Below are 17,331 nucleotides of genomic sequence, written 5' to 3'. Positions count from 1 at the left end.
GCAGCAATGTCTAAATCAAAGGTGTTGCAAGGAGGTATAACATGGGAATTACAAAAAGCATAACGGGAGTTGGAAACGACGATGCAGGAGGGTTCGGGAACCCCAGAAGAGGCAGAGACTATAAACCAATTATACCAAAAGTGCAGGCATCACTGGGAGAGGCTAAGCAACCTAAGGTATAGGAAATATGTGGAGAGGCAGCACGCTGAAGGTGACAAGCCAGGCAGATTACTGGCTTGGTTATACAAAAGTGACACCGTAGACAAACTATTAGAGCAATGCAGGGTATGGACGGTCAGATACAAGAAGCCCAGGAAGGAGTAAACAAGTGCTTTTTTGAATTCTATAGGAGTCTATATGCAGTCTCCACTGAAGAAGAAGAGATAGACATACTGGAAGCAGTAACAGAGATCACACTCCCAGAACTAGAGGAGGCAGAAAGGGAGAACCTAGAGGCCCCGATAACGACAGAGGAGCTTGAACAAGTAATCAAGCTATTGCCCATCAGCAAGGCCCCAGGGACAGATGGACTCCTGAGTGAATTCTATAAAGCCTATAAGACAGAAATACTCCCTCAAATGCTGGCAATGCTCAACGAAGCGTTTGGCACAGGTATATTGCCCGGGTCTCTACGGGAGGCGATCATTATTCCGCTTCTCAAACCCAACAAACCGGACACAGAGTGCGGGTCCTATAGACCGCTCTCGCTGCTCAAACAGGACAGTAACATCCTGATGGCAAATAGGTTAAGACCAGTCATAAATGAACTCATACACACAGACCAAACCGGGAATGTCCCACGTAGGAACATACCCGACAACCTGCGGAGAATCCATCATGTTATAGACAATGTACAGGGGAGCTCCCAAGAGGCGGCGGTAATTTCACTGGATGCGATGAAAGCCTTTGACTTGGTAAAATGGCCCTGGCTGTGTTGGAAGAATTCAGAATCGGGCCCATATATCTGAGAAGGGTCTAATTATTATACAGTAAACCAATGGCACGAGTCAGAATGGATGTGAGGCACCACACATGGATGCCCATGGTCCCTGATGCTTTTCATCCTGGCATTAGAACCTATAGCAGCGTATTTAAAGCAGCAATATGAGGAAGTAGGAATTAGCACTAAAGGAGGGCAACACTTGATATTGATGTATGCAGATGACATGCTGTTGTACCTGACGTACCCAGAAGAGAATTTACAATACATTCTGGAGGTTATGGATAGGTATGCAAGACTGTCAGGCATAACCGTTAACCCAAAAAAGTCAAGTATATTCCCCTAGGGGGATACGTAGGAAGGCCGCTACACAAACCGCCGGTACTACATATAAAATGGGAAACAGTGACGTTTAAATACCTGGGGATAGACGTATATCATAATACTGAAGACGAACACAGGCAAAATACAGTGAAGGCGGTATCCAAAATAGAAAAAAGTATGGTATTCTGGGCCAAGCTTGCATTGACTATGATGGGAAGAGTGGGGTTATTAAAGATGGTGGTACTGCCCAGGCTATTATATTATTTTGCAAACATCCCACATAATATACCTAAACGATTCTTTTCAAAATTACACAGCATATGTAGGGAGTTTATTTGGCAAAACTCGAGGAATAAGAATAGCATTATGGAAGTTACAAAACTCTTATGAGCAAGGAGGCATTAACTTACCAAACTTTGAAATATACTACCTGGCCAGCCAACTTCAATATGTAGCAAAGTGACTGTCAGAAGATCAAACACTTGAGTCTAAACTGTTGAGTGTTGAATGCACCCCCTATTTCTTGAACGAGAGGATGTGGTTGCAAAAACAACAGAGGGTGGGAGAGGGCAAGCTGTTAGGCCAGGGAGTGAAGACATGGCGTAGAGCATGCCAGTTATTGGAGAATCCGTCCTAGTGTTCCCCACAGATTCTGTTAGTGGCACTAGTAGGACTAGATGAGGAAATGAGGCTGATCAGAAGGAAGTGGGAACCGGCAGGCATAGTAACAATGGGGGACGTGTGGCAAGATGGGAAGGTGAAGGAGTTTGATACACTGGTGGAGGACACAGGGTTGCTACAGGGACAGCATATTACATATTCTAGGCTCGTGAGGATTATCAAAAGTACGCGGCCCGAAGTGGTGTTGGTCCAACAGCCTGAGGCAGTCATAAAAACATTTTATGATGTATCTGACGGAGCACCTTCTATAAGGTAGACTCCCAACATTTTTTGAAGGGGGATCAAATCAATTTCTCATGAACGGGAGACAAATGTCAGTTTACAATATAAGGGTTGAGAAAGAGATCACCCCTCTCTATACCGACAGAGGTCAGGTTTGGTGGTGCTTTTACGTGCATAGTCGTGAATAAATCATACCATTGACCTAGACATCCATAATGGATGTATGACTTGAGGCGTACTTAGATATAACATGGAACCATACACAAACCCTTTTCATGAATTATTAATAAATTGAAAATATTTTTGTAAAGTACAAGCCAAAACATTTTTTTTAGGCAAACATATGGAAAAACAGAGACAACAAAGAATTGTACGTCTTTAAAAATCATTCATGCAGGGGTTGAATGTTTAAATTCACAAAGACTTTCAATACTTCACAGTCTTATCAGATTGTCGACATGTTTCGGCCATTACAAATACATTAAACACTATCTCTAGCGTCACTTCACATTTCAATTTTGAGGCCTTCTTCGGAATGGGCTGATTTCTTGAATTCAGTAGTCATACTGTCATGTACCCCATAGCTATTTTTCAGATTCTAAAAAGATTTTTTTTAAAACAACAATTATGCAAAATAATGTATCTTAGATTATTCTTATCACAAACAGTATTCTTAACATTAATACGTCTCAAAGCCTTTTTTTGGTATAGTCATATATTAGTCATACTTCTCTTGATACATGTTGAGCAACTTCACACTTTTGGGAAGCTGCGACTTTCCTATATCTTAGATTATTCTCATCACAAACAGTTTTCTTAATATTAATATGTCTGAAAGCATTTTCTGCTATAGTCATATATTAGTCATACTTCTCTTGATACATGTTGAGCAACTTCACACTTTTGGGAAGCTGTGACTTTCCAATATCTTAGATTATTCTCATCACAAACAGTTTTCTTAATATTAATATGTCTGAAAGCATTTTCTGGTATAGTCATATATTAGTCATACTTCTCTTGATACATGTTGAGCAACTTCACACTTTTGGGAAGCTGTGACTAGTTAAAATAAGCACATAAGCACAACCAACCCTTCACTTACATCATAAAGCAGTACGAGTGGTTTAATTCCTTCTGGGCTCGGATTGTCCAGCGGAATGATCAATTTTGATGGCGAGATGCTCTGCGAAACTTCGCATCCCCAGTCTTACTTCACTTTGGCGTTCAACACACCTTATTTATTCCTAAATACAACAGAAAATGATCATTTACTTCATCATTTTGACTTACCCAATTTTCCCGACAGAAGTTGAACTGTTCGATTATAGAGCATAACGCCTGACCGTGCAAGGCTGCGTTTAGCCAACGCCAGTTTGGCATTCTGCCCCTTTTCTCAATGCATGCCTCAAATTGGCGGGGGAGTAGACACCTTTGTACACAACGCCAGAGCTCACATGAGATTGGCAGCTCTTCTGACACATCCTACATGTAGACTTCCGCGGAAAGTAGCCATTTCCAAGCAACGGCCTTATAAGACCTGGGTCGTAATGGCAACGGGTATGCTTTGCTCAGCTGCAGAGGAGCCACGTCCGCAAATTTGAAGTATTTCCGACAACGCATAGATATACCACAACAATCAGGTAAATCGAGCAACACACTAAGCAAACTCGAATCCACTTGATTGCACATGAATCTACACGTTTTCGTCCTTTGTCTTTACATTAGCCATTCCACTGACCTACGCCTTTGGGGTTCTTTCTTTGTTCCCTTTCTTACGCGACCTCTCCACCAGAGTGCCGCTCTGGAGCCTTTCGCAAACGGATTTATATACAGATCACGACAACTAATAAACATGCTGATCTCTGAGCAGATCCAATGAACGTTCAACACATGCTCCATTCTCCTGACATTGCAACCTTAGTTTTCTCCTATTTCCCATAACGGATGGGAGATTTGCTAAGCTGAGCGACTGTTGCAGTTTTTCTGAGACCCCATATAGTAGGGCACAACTTTCAAACAGATTTGAATCACGCATATTAACTTTTATTACAGCACAAAGCTACGCATGGTCTTAATTGCGCAATTTGGAAATATGGCGATATACCACCAGCTGTATTGCACTCCTCCCTACCACTCACTCAACTGAGTAGGATAGTCACGGCGGTTCCAGTGTACTGTGAGATTCAGTATTGAGCAAAGGGGACCGCAGACTCTTCTGGTAAGTCCCTTTCTTTTCTACCTCGAGTAGTTCTGCTATTTGCCTCCAAATAAATGAACAATGAGTTGCAATCCCTTTTTTTGTAGGTGCTAGAACACCCACACAGACCCAAGATTGTGTTTACTTTTATATGCATTTTACAGGGTCTTCAATTCCCGCCCTGACGAAGGCAACCTTCATAATTTTCATCAATACTGCTGTCGAAACCCGAGGAGGGCTTCATCAGTGGCCTTTTCAGCAGACCTATTTTTAACCAACTGAATACAGACTTCTTCATTTCTACTTTACGTGCCCCCTGTCGTGTCGGCAGACCCCTTTTGGCAAAAAAAACTTTCCCAACCAAAAAAAATGGAGGAAACAGCTATAAAAATCTATTTATTTGGATAATGTATCGCTGTATTATGTACAAAATAAGAATGTGACTGCCCCACCCTGTAAACGCTCAGGGCGGAGAACCTATTGGAAGCTAGAGATTATTCAACTAGCTAATGAGACTCACACTTGTAATCATGCAGATAAAACAAAGTTTAATTTAAAAAAAACTGTCAGTAAAATGTGTTTTGTTCATTACACATTGATCTATTTTTTGATTTATCATCTAAGACATGATACGCAAACCCTTGTCTGAATGGTTGACAACAGTAACCTGCTGTCCTGTTGTTGTACTAGTTTTAACACTATGTTTTTTTTAATTAAACTTTGTTTTATCTGCATGATTAGAAGTGTGATCCTCATTAGCTAGTTGTATAATCTCTAGCTTCCAATAAGTTCTCCCACCTGAGCGTTTAAAGGGTGGGGCAGTCTGATTCCTCTCTGTTTTCCTATATTGATTTTGCTTTCTAGAACCAGGACCCTCATTAACAACAAAGAAAGCTTGTGCTCATTTATGTTCTCTGCAAAATAAGAATGTTCCACATATTTCTGTGCTGACCTATGTCTGGAGGAAATAGTACTGTTATTTGTATTCGACACACGGCTATTTGGGCTATCACAGACAATAGTTAGGGTCCTTGGTTATAAATCTCAGATGCAATTATATCTTTGTAATGTCACAAATCTAGATACTATTCGCTTAAATGGAATGAGTGCCCATTGATGCTCTTCATAAATAAGCAAACCTGTATGCAAAACAGTTGTATGTATTGGAACCAAAAACAATAATCTTTCCTTCTCTCTCCTCTTGTTTAACGCCTTCTATGGAGCCTTTCAGGTCTCCACATTCACTTTAACCACTGGGGCCTTTACACACTTTAAAGAACTCACTACTATATTGGTTCACTATTCACAAGTCGACAACCTTCTTTCATTTGGAGATTCATATCTAGAATTTGTTACACAATTTGTCAGATACTGAAAATTGATAGTTGTTTGCTTTTTCTTTCTCTTTATTTAGTATTCTTGAATTAGTATGCATCATTGTTTATTTTATTTTGTGTTGTCACGATATAAACTATTAGAAACAATATTTTGTTCAAGTTTTTCTCCCTGGCCTGTGTGCTTTTTCTGGCACCAAAATAAGTGATTTGACCAATAGCTCTGTTTAAATTATTGGTTGACGCAATAAGGTTCTAAATAATGTAACCGCTTCCGTGATCAACCTTAGATAGCAGCATTCGCTTTTTTGTTTGTACAGTTGTGCTGGGCTTCTTCATGCCGGTCATATTGCTGGCGCATTGTGATAAGCATTTATGTGGGGTAATGCTTGATGGTTTTAATAAAATTTTGCACCTCCCAGGTTTTTATAGGGTGATATATATAAGTCTGAATAATTGCTTGTTTTTGTGGGAGATGTTGGTGACGCTCATCAGGATTAGGTTCTAGCATGGAGGTTTATGTGTTTTTTTTGTTTTACATATTATATTTCATGCAAGCAGGTATTTATTAATTTATATAGATAAGGGGCTTGAGGGGTCAGAAATGAGAGCCGTACACAAGATTGTCATTTACAAGCAAAGACACTTTATTAAATAAAAAAATAGAAAAGGCATCTCTGACCCCATTTCAAAAGGGGAGGGGTTTTCCCTACCTAAAAACTAAAACTAAGAATCTGTCTGTGTCAGGATGTCAGTAACTAAAAATCAGTCCTCGAGTCAAAAATGCCCTATCCTGACCCTTTCACTTTAAACATAACAAAAAGGTGAAAGGAAATGTCTTTGGTTTGAGGTTGGCAAAAAGTGTTCAAACTCAAAATAGCTCCAACCAATATGTTATTCAAAGTAAAAAATCCTTGAGTCCAGAGGGTGGTTTCCTTCTCCTGTATTAGCAAAACAGGATGGCACAAATGTCTATATAACACCTTTTTATGATGTGCTTTTTAGTGAAACCTCTGAGGGAAATCATCCAAGAGTGACAAGTCGAAAAACCTCTATGGAATCCAACTCCCACAAACCATCATGTACTGAGACGAGCGGGAGCACAAGGGATTTCAAGCAGAATGACAGGAACTCAAAGGACTACGAGCAAGCTTGTTGTTTTTCTAAGCTGGAACCTGATGTCTTCTCCTGCACTCCTCTGCCTCTCACCAGTGCGGCTTTCAGTTGGTCCTGCTCTCTTTAGGCTTAGAAAAACAACAAGTCCTTTGAGTTCCTGTCATTCTGCTTCGTCGGGTGAAACAGTGATAAATCCATTGGACTCATCACAAGGAGTGCAGTTACTGACCCTTTGTCTAGATATGAAATTCTGGTTAAAAAGAATTTGGATTGTTTTTATTCTACCCTCCCTCCGAGCCGATCTAGAATGACAATATGGCTATTGTTTTGCCTAAAACATGAATACACATTTTCCTTTTTTACTTCTCTCGACGTCGATCCCATGTTCTTGCCCTGGAATGTCAAACGGTTGAATAGCCCAAGTAAAAGTAAAAAAAACATTAACACGCTTAAAGCAAAAACAAAAAAAAAGCAGATATCGCCTTCTTTCAGGAAACACATCTTAATAGTAAAGACTGAGAATACTTACTGAATAAAACATGACAGAGAAATCTCCATTTGTTTTCACTATGACTCATGGTGTAAGTAGCCCATTTCATAAAAATCTACGTTTTAGACTCATACGGGTGGACAACTGATGATAAAGAGGGGAGATATATTGTTGCGGATGTGATGTTGGAGGGTAATCCATTTATTCTTGTGAATATTTACGATGCAAATATGAACCATCATTTTTTTTGTGTGGAATTGGATAGGTTGTTGGGAAATGTTCAAAGTTCTGATATTATAACGGGCAGAGACTTTAATATGCCATTAGATTCCACATTAGACAGATCATCTTGTAGTACATCGCATAATTTGAATACTGCCAGGCAAGTGCTAAACTCAAATGAAGTGATGGAGTTTGGTGGATCCTTGGAAACACTTGAATCAGAGTACAATGGCAGTACACATTTTATTCAGCCCCTCATGGTACAGCTTCACGCATAGATTATTATTTGACTTCACGATCGTTGTCCTCGAAAGTGATATGTGCCGAGGTGGGTGAAATAGTGCTTTCTGACCATTCTGATATTCGTTTTGACCTGGATTGTACGTTAGATGAGAGGCCTAGGGAATCAGTATGGCGACTGAATAATTTCTTACTTAATGATTTGGCTTTCGTGAAACATGTTACAGAGGAGATAGGATACTATATGGCTGAGACTATGTACTTGATATCTTTGTTACGCTGTTATTCGGGACAAATTATGATTTTTGCTTTTGTACAGGGGAGAATTGGAGAAATAAAACTCATAAGGAAGTGGCATGCACTAACATTCACTGTCCATCAACAGAACATAATGCAAATGTTTTGCGGGCCAGGCTGGCATTAGATCATTGGCTCACCAGAAAAGCAGAGCAAGAAACATTTTATATCAAAACACTGATCAGAAGACGACCTCTAAAAGAAAGTCCAAGCCAAACAACACCTCCAAACTCCACTGCAATCTTATAAAAGCAAGATCTCCGATTTCAAACATTCCCTACCCGGCAAAACTCCTGGAAACCTACGTATATAAACTAACCCAAGAATACGTAGAAAAACACCACCTGCTAGACCAAGCTCAAGTCGGTTTCAGACCCGCAAGAGGAATGGAAACAGCACTATCATCCATCTGGGACGACCTAAAAACTAATGCAGACTCAAACACAACCTCAGCTCTCATTCTACTCGACCTCTCCATAGCCTTCGACACAGTTAGCCCTGACACCCTAACCAAAAGACTAGAAGACATAGGCATAACAGACAGCACTACTCTGAACCAAATCATTCCTAGCAGACAGAACAGAAACCGTATGGATTAAACCCTTCAAATCCACTCCAAGAGTTAACGACTGTGGAGTGCCACAAGGATCCTCACTATCACCACTGTACTTCAACATCTACCAGACTCCGGTTATCAGAATCTTCAAAAAGTACAACATTACATGCTACAACTACGCAGATGATGCCCAAATCATCTACAAACTCAAAGACACCAAAGCTGATCATCGACCCTAATCGAGTGTCTAAAAGACGTCTTCAACTGGATGACTGCCAACAACCTGAAAATCAACCCAGGAAAGACAGAAATCACGATCATATCTAAAGACCAAGAGAATGAAACAGCCATCCCGTGGCTAACGGAAATGGGAACCGCACCGTCACCATCTAAGGTAGTAAAACGTCTGGTAGTCTTGATGGACAACACCCTAACCCTAGAATCACAAGTAAATGCAAAAGTCAAGAAATGTTTTTTCCTCCTCCTCCACACGGCAAGAAGAATCCTACCTTTCCTTTCCTCCACGCACAAAACACTCACTATCGTCACCCTCATCATGTCAAAATTTGACTATGTAAACAGCCTCTACCTCGGAATACCAGAATACCTCCTGAGGAAACTACAACAGATCCACAATGCATTAGCAAGACATCAAACTATCAAGAAGAGAACACATCACTCCTGCCCTAAAAACACTACACTGGCTCCCAGTAAAACATTGCATCACCTTCAAAACATTGTGCATAACGCACAGGGCAATCAGTGGACAAGGAGCAGAATTTCAACAAAAGAAAATAACAATCTACAAGACAACAAGACTCCTCAGGTCGAGCAACGAAATCCGCCTGGAACCAAAACCGTACCTCAAGAAGAAACTTGGAGGCACCTCCTTCTACCACTTATCCACAAAAACCTGGAACAACATGCCAAAAGAAATAAGAAACACCAAAAATCACCTAAAATTTAGGAAATTACTAGAAAACTGGCTCTTCAACACCAGACTCAAACTGAAAACCTAAACAGAAAGGAAAAGGGATGACTAAACTGGAGTGGACACGGACAACTCCCAGTACAGACTGTGGACAACTCCTTATGTGAAGAAACTCCCACGGCACCTGGACGATGCATGCCGGTTAGAGTGGAACACAGGAGACACCCACGGACACAGAGTCAACAACCCACACTTATTCCCACCCAATACCCACACACGCCCCTTAGTTGCCACCAGGTACCACAGTGTGGTGGAATTATCGGGATATTGGCAATAACCACACTATCAGAGCTGTGGACACTGAGAGGTGCACTAGCCGTACGAGTGGGAAGGGAAGACAGGTAGCGCTGCAAGGGAGGCTGGGGGAGGTGGGGACTAGATGTGAAAGGGACCTTGAAGGCCCGCCGGACCCAGATCAGAACAGAGGCGCAAGGGTGCTCCTGAACTCCACCTGGGGAGATTACGTAAGCCCAGCGCCTCAATTCAGGATAAAGATGCCAATTAACCAATTGTACTAACAACGCCCCCCTCTGCATACACCTCTCAATCCCCAAACCAAACACAACCACATACCTTCAGCAAAACAAACCGCACAAACTTCACTACATTGCAACAACAAAACAAAAACTCACATAGACTCGCACAACAGTACACGACGTCTACCGGCTGAATACACCCCAGGCTCAGCCAACTGACCCACCAGGCTGAGGCCACCAACCGCACATCACTGCTCTCTTGCACTTTTCCAGCTTCTTCCCACTAACCCCCCCCCCCACCTCCCTCACTCTTTCAGAGCCGCCAGAGCACCAGGAGACCACTCCGGTGGTGATAGTGCGCGGTACAAATGTCCTTTAACATTAACATCAGACACTCATATTGGGAACATGGTTAGAAAGTGGGTACCTTGCTTGGTAATCGGCTTAAAAAAATAAATGGATTCAAAATAAGCAAATAATGTCTATTGTTCAGGCTGATGGGGCAATATTGGTGAAGCATTGGGACATTCTTAAAGCTTTTGAACAGTGGTATGTTGATTTGTATAAGGGTTATAACACCTGCATGGAAGACGATATGTATAGGTTTCTAGAGGATATTGATCTACACAGGATGGAGTGTAAATGAATTGAGTGAGCTTGACGGTCATCACAAATGAGGAAATACTTGAATCTCTAGGTTCCCCAACAAGAGGCAAATGCCTGGGTCCGGATGGTTTTACAATTGAATTTTATAGTATGTTATAGGAATTGCTGATACCAGTGCTAAGAGAGGTTTATGTGAATATTGCTGAGGGGTACGATACCAGAGTCCATGTGTTTGGCATTAATTACGTTAATTCCTAAACCTGGTAGAGATCATACTGACTGTGCTAATTACAGGCCAATTATTTGCTTTCCATTTATGGGCACCGATACCGCGACTAGTGCATAATAACCAAACAGGATTTGCCAGGGGTAAACAAAGCTTGGATAATATGAGGGAATTAATAGACGTGATCCACCTTTGTAAAGATCGCTCTGACCACTTGCTGCAATAAGCATTGATGACAAAAAGACTTTTGATAAAGTGAACTGGTCATTTCTCTACCAGGTTTTGCAAAGATTTCGTTTTGGACCTACTTTTTTAGCCTCTTCTGAGCTTTATATAATTAATCTAAAACAATGGGTTACGTTCCGACATGTTTCAGATTAATTGCGGAACCAGTTGTCTGCTCCCACCCCTGCTCTTTATATGCAACCTCTTGCAGCACTGCTTCGTTCTCATGAGGGTATTAATTGCGGTTCTTATACCTCTAAGATTTAATTGTATGATGATTTACTCATTTTGATGTCTGATCCAGAAATGTCTTTGGAAGTACTTTTACGATATAGCACATACTCCAATTTCAAGGTAAATGTTTCAAAGACTGATATTCCCGATCACAAGGATACGTTTCAGAAACTTTTTCGGGGAGAAGCAGGTACGATTGACCAAAGATAGTTTCAAATGCCTGGGGATTCAAGTAAAAAGGAATATTCAACAATTATTGATCTACAACATTAAGATCAAGATACAAGACATTATCTCCGATTGTAACCGGTGGTCCAAATTGAATCTCACAAGGTTTTGCAGGGGTGGCAAAAGATATTTCATGATTTCTTGTGGGCTGTGACAAAAAGACCCTGTATCCCCATTAGATATTGAGGCTCTTGGTCAAAGATGGTGGTTTTGGTTATCCAATACTGAAGAAATACCATGCAGCGTTCTCATTACGAGGCCTTCATGGATGGCCAAATACGAGTTCTGATTGCAACCCAGCTTGGGTCTCTATTTAGAATGATACATCTATGTACTACTTGTTGACGATGGAAAAACATTGAATGAATAGATCAGTGCCACCACCGGAGGGTCATGACAATTGTATGATTGGCCAGTTCAGTAAATCTAAAGAATTATTGAAGATTTCGGGGGAGGAATTGAAACAAGCCTTTGCCCAAATTGATAACTCCTTGCCTTGTGAAGAGTTTTTAAATAAAGTACAGAGATTATGGACAGGCTGTGCAAAGAATTGGCCCCTTTCCAACAAAGTACATTGAGGAAAGTGGCCAATTCTGGGTTCTCGCAAGATCTCGCCAAAAAAAGGAGACAGCTGAGATCACTCGAAAAAATATGGTGGAAAAGGCGAACATGTAACAATTTAGAATTGATCAAGATCACCCAAAGAGAGTAAACAAAGTCTATTTTTTAAGCCAGATCTAAATGTATGGTAGAGAAGACTAATAAAGGAAATAATAGGCCTCGTGGACTATAATCAGTGATCTCACATCTTGTGGAACCTAAGTGTGTGGCAGCAGTGCCAGAAACCTCACAAATAGAGGTAGATGCCTTCAACAACCATTTTATGGAAAAAAATAGAACTGATTAGAGAAAAGATTGTTCTCGAGGATCAGTCGTTGAGGCTTGAGCAATCGGAGGTGGTTGAGGCTATTAGTTCAGATATCATGGTTGCACAGAATCCATTTGTATTTACTGATGTTTCGCAGGCGAGCATATGCTCCTTACTCTAACTTGAAGGCCATGAATGATGTTTTATTTGCAATTCCATCGTCAGCAGCCAAACACGTGGCCACAGACATCGCCCCTTTTATCACAAAGTTTGTGATTAAGTCCTTAACTACAGACACAGTGCCAACAGACCTGAAGCAAATCTAGATCCCAAGAATCTCCAGAATTATAGACCAGTGGCAGGACTACCATAGCCGGCAAAAATTCTGGAAAAATAGTCACATCCCAGTTACAGGAACATGTGGAACAGGAGACACTACTGGATCATTTACAGGATTTCGTCCAGGATTTGGGACAAGGGACTGCATTATTGACAGTCTGGGACAATCTCCTGGAAACAGCAGATCAGGGAGACATGTCTTTATTGATTATGTTGGACCTTTCTGCCGCATTTTATACGGTAGATCACAAGATCCCGTTGAAGCAGTTAAGGGAGGTGGGAAAAATCTCGGGACAAGCCCTTCAGTGGTTTGAGTCCTTTCTGACCGGGAACAAAGGGTCAAACTTGGAGACTTCCTGTCGGACTCCTTTCGACAAAAGTGTGGAGTTCCACAGGGATCGTCACTCTCTCCCCTACTTTTTAACTTATATGCTACACCTCTCATGGACATCTTGAGGAAACATCGTACTAAATTCCATTTGTATGCGGATGACACTCAGGTGTTCCAGAAAATAGAGAGATTAGAGGAGACCTTTGAGGTAGTATAACAGTGCCAAAAGAAGTACAGGCCTGGATGTGTGCTAATCTGCTGCTGTTGAATGCCATCAAGACAGAGGTTGTGCTATTTGCCTCAAAACATCTGCAACATACCAAGCAGACGCTGTCACCATGTTTCTTGGGTTCACAGCTGGATTTCGCCCACAAAATGTAAAATGCGGGCTGTGTGTGGGAAGAGAATATGTGATGTGGAGTGCAGGTCAGCGCAAAGGTGCAGCGTTTTACACCCTACGAATGCTGAGACAAATCTTGACATTTATAACGAACAAAGAGAGCAACAGTCGTGGGGACCCCCATTAACTCACGAATGGATTATGGCAACGAACTGCCATCAGGAATACCAGTAATCCAACTGCAGGGATTACAAGTGGCTTAAAATGCTGCAGTCAGGCTGGCGTTTAGAGTGGCAAAGTCTTCCCCCATCTCCAATCTAAGACAATCTATACACTGGCTGGCTGTGAAAGAACGCATAGATTTTAAAATGCTGTGCCTGGTCTTCAAATGCATGAATAAATTAGCTCCAAGTTATAAATCGGATAAAATTAGGAGCTATATTCCAAGCCGTCAATTACAATCACGTGACAAGAATCTGCAGCATGTACCTCGGTCTAAATACGTGAGTAAAGGGGATCGTAGATTCAGCGTGTATGGACCAAGACTATGGGATAGGCTCCCGGGAACCATTCAAGACCTGAAAACACTCTGAAAACACTCACTGCTTTCCTCAAGGCTGCAAATACTCATCTGTTCCGCTAGGGAATACGGATGGTTAATTGCCAGTCTCTGCAAATACAACCTGATCTGATATTATCATTGTGAAAGCAGAGGTTCTACGATTTGTTCCATCAGCACCCAGATACGATTAACTTCATCAGGTGAATGTTTACAAATAAATCAAGTCAAACCACCGGTTCATCATACTGTAGAAACCTGGAAAAATGCCCATAAGGAACATAATGTTAAAACCCTGCAGTCACTCGAATCAAGTCTCTGGTACAACTCAGATATTACCCAAGGGAATTCTTCAATACACTGGCGTTCCTGGCAGAAAGATGGCATTTGGAAGCTTAAAGATGTCTTGATTGGAGAAGGATTGGCAGACTGTCTTTTTACGCTTCAAATATAAGCTACGTGCATGAGAGGTACAGCAGTATCAAATATTATCCAACATTCTTGGGTCTATTTTTTCCCTGCTCAATGCAATAATGCATAATGAACCAGAGTTGAGCTGTCTTCTGAGGGCACACTCCATGTCTGCCTCAACATTATCATGCTGATTCATGGAATTATTTGCGCCGAAAAACTGAGATTTGTGCGCCATTCTGCCCGCAAATCCCTGTTTAACAAATGGGGATTTCCGGGCAGAAAGTTGCACAAATCCCCGTTTTTCGGCGCAAATAATTCCATGAATCAGCCCCTATATCGTCTACGGTTTCCAACTTCCCGTATTGCTGATTCAAAGCTTTTTTCTGGGAGAACCAACTTCGAGCTCCTATATCAGACGTTGTTTGGTCAGGATATGTAGCAACATCTTTAGGATGAAGGTAGATCTGGATCTGAGACACATCCAATATAGAATTGTTCATTGTTTGTATTGGACGCCATACAAGATGCAAGACTCTAAACTGTTACCAATGGACTTAGGCTGGTCATCTAAAGCTGTGAGGGAACAAACCTGCTTATGTTTTGAGAATGTAACAAAATTGGGGATTAATGGGATGATGTCATTATTAGAATGGAAATCGTGACAAATTGTAATATTCCCAGGTCGCCAATGCTTATTGTATTGGGTCAATTGTTATTGATTCTGAATATGTCTTATGAGACAAAATAAATACTCATTGCACAGAGCTTTAATAATATGATGCAATATATGGTCCATTTAATGATTTATAAGTGTGAACGTTTTTTATAATGTCCATCTTTTGTTCTTGTTTGGTTCACCATTGACCTTTATCCCTCCCCTTCTTTGCTTTCCTTTATTTTTCTCCTAATTGTTTATACTCCTGTTTTTGCTCTAGATGTGCTGTACCTAATTAGCTTTTTTATGTTTATCTATTGCATCTTGCATCTCTAGTGTTTGGTCTTAAATGAGACTTTGTAATTGAAAATCTTATAAATACATTTTAAAAAAGGAAAGCCATGATTCTACTAAAGACACAGAAGCAAAGTATTACCTCACCTATAAATTGGATCGTTTACAAAGAGCTAGAGATACGTTTAAAGTGAGCATGGAGCGGGCTATGTCAAAATTGTCATGTGAGAAGCGCAGCAGCTGGCAGGAAGGCCATCCGAATCTAATGGGATCCTTGATTCTCGTTTAATTCCCTTTCCTGCCAGGACGGATCCCAAGGCCAGCGGGTCCTAAAGTTCTTGGCGGAAGGAAAACAGAGTTCCAGTTCTTTGCTTTTGTTACAGTTCATCAGTTTGGATTGACACTCAAAGAAAGGAGAGCGTGCGCAGAACACCTTTGGGAGGCAGGCTCAGTCGTGATTGGAAGACTATACACACATGGTTTCACAGTTGATTAGTTATTGGGAATTGTTACTGTGGTTGATTTTTTTTTTATTGTTTATGGTTTGCTGTTTAAAAAGTAGTAAAGGAAGTGAAGCATAATACTGCGCCTCGTGTCTTTAATAGAATCATGATTTTCCTTAACATTAGTATGGAAAATGTGTATGTAAAGTCTAATCTGCAGGTGGCATTTACATGTTTTACAAGACCGAGAGTAAACGATTTTGCCCACCCCCTAATAAATATTTAAGGCTGCATGCAGGGGACATAACAGAACTAGGTGCTAACGTGGTTGTCGTCTGCATGCAATTTGCATTATTTTGTAAATTAACCAGAGTTCAGTGAATAGCCCAGTAACAGAATAGAGGTGCAGAGCAGATCATGGTATAAGCGCACTTCAAGGGCTCCGAGATAGCGCAGCAAGGTACATGCCATTGCCATAGTTAAGGAGAACTGTTAGTGCTCTAGCATCACAAAGATCGACAAAAACTGTTTTTCAAAGGAGACACCGTGAAAACACCATACTTTTCAACAGTCCACTTGCTATCTTACACTGTTCTTATCGGAGGTGACTGGCATATAGGGAACTCTGGAGGTTTCCAGGTAAGCTTCTGCACCCTGTGCCTCTTTCGTGTGGTATTTCCACATTTTCCTATAGGAAAAGGGCTGGGCTTGCTGAACATGTATAATACGGGCCACAAGTCCTCTTTTGGTTCCCAGTCCACCCCCGGTTCTTATATAGCGCAATTGTGACGTTGAGTTATGGACAGTTGGCGCATAACACCCCCTCATGGTCAATGCAAAGTTTTGCGGACAGATATCAAGAAGGTACATTGTCTTGCCGCACATGTACTTTTTGTGGAAACTTGCAGGTAGTTATGCTGAACGCCGCAAATACCTTGTAGCCATCCTCACTCACACGCGGCCAACGTTTGTCCCCAAAACATTCAACCTGTTGTTGCCCTTACCCTGCGTTGGCGGCAGGGGTCGGTTTCCGGTGCCATATCTTGCCACTTTCCTTGCAGTCCAGATCAGTGGTTTGCATACTGGATGTGGGAGTGTGTTGCAGTCCCCCAGGTCCTCCCTGTCACGATGCGGAAAACTCAAACTTCTGGTCTGCTCCCGATCCCTGCAGTTCGGAAGCAAAGAGCAACGGGTTCGAAAAGTGTGTGTGGAACCTTTAGGGACTTCAGGACGGGGCCCGATGATAGGGGCAGGGAGCACGGTGAACTCGCAGGATATCAAGACAGTCAAAGGCTCGGTTCACAGGCCCCTACCGCGCGAAAAGAGCGTGACTTCCACGCAACGCTGACAGTTAGCTAGTAACCAGGAACAGTAACTCGGTTGCTAAGGAGACAGAACAGCATGCTGGGAAATATTGTTTGTAAACAGAAGTTTGAAGTATCTGAGAACACAAGTAGTCGGGGGCACTCTCTGTAAAGGTGAA

The 17,331-nt window shown here is 41.6% G+C and overlaps 1 protein-coding gene across 2 annotated transcripts in view; it reads right to left on the bottom strand.

The window, feature by feature from the left end:
* TBC1D31 (TBC1 domain family member 31) overlaps positions 1 to 17,207 on the bottom strand; it is a 1,687,314-nt gene extending 1,670,107 nt beyond the window's left edge. The window contains exon 1 of one of the 2 annotated variants that reach the window (XM_069621570.1): positions 16,853 to 17,207. In XM_069621570.1, the coding sequence (XP_069477671.1) occupies positions 16,853 to 16,929 (77 nt within the window). In that variant the 5' untranslated portion in view covers positions 16,930 to 17,207. Of the gene's footprint in view, positions 1 to 3,269; positions 3,387 to 16,852 lie in introns of those variants that run through there. The other variant, XM_069621571.1, reaches the window with a different exon arrangement.
* Positions 17,208 to 17,331: the final 124 nt, after the last annotated feature.

The sequence above is a fragment of the Ambystoma mexicanum genome, chromosome 5q, assembly GCF_040938575.1.
Source record: "Ambystoma mexicanum isolate Mex_15411 chromosome 5q, UKY_AmexF1_1, whole genome shotgun sequence".
Taxonomy (NCBI): Eukaryota; Metazoa; Chordata; class Amphibia; order Caudata; family Ambystomatidae; genus Ambystoma; species Ambystoma mexicanum.
This window is presented reverse-complemented; position numbering and strand designations above follow the sequence as displayed.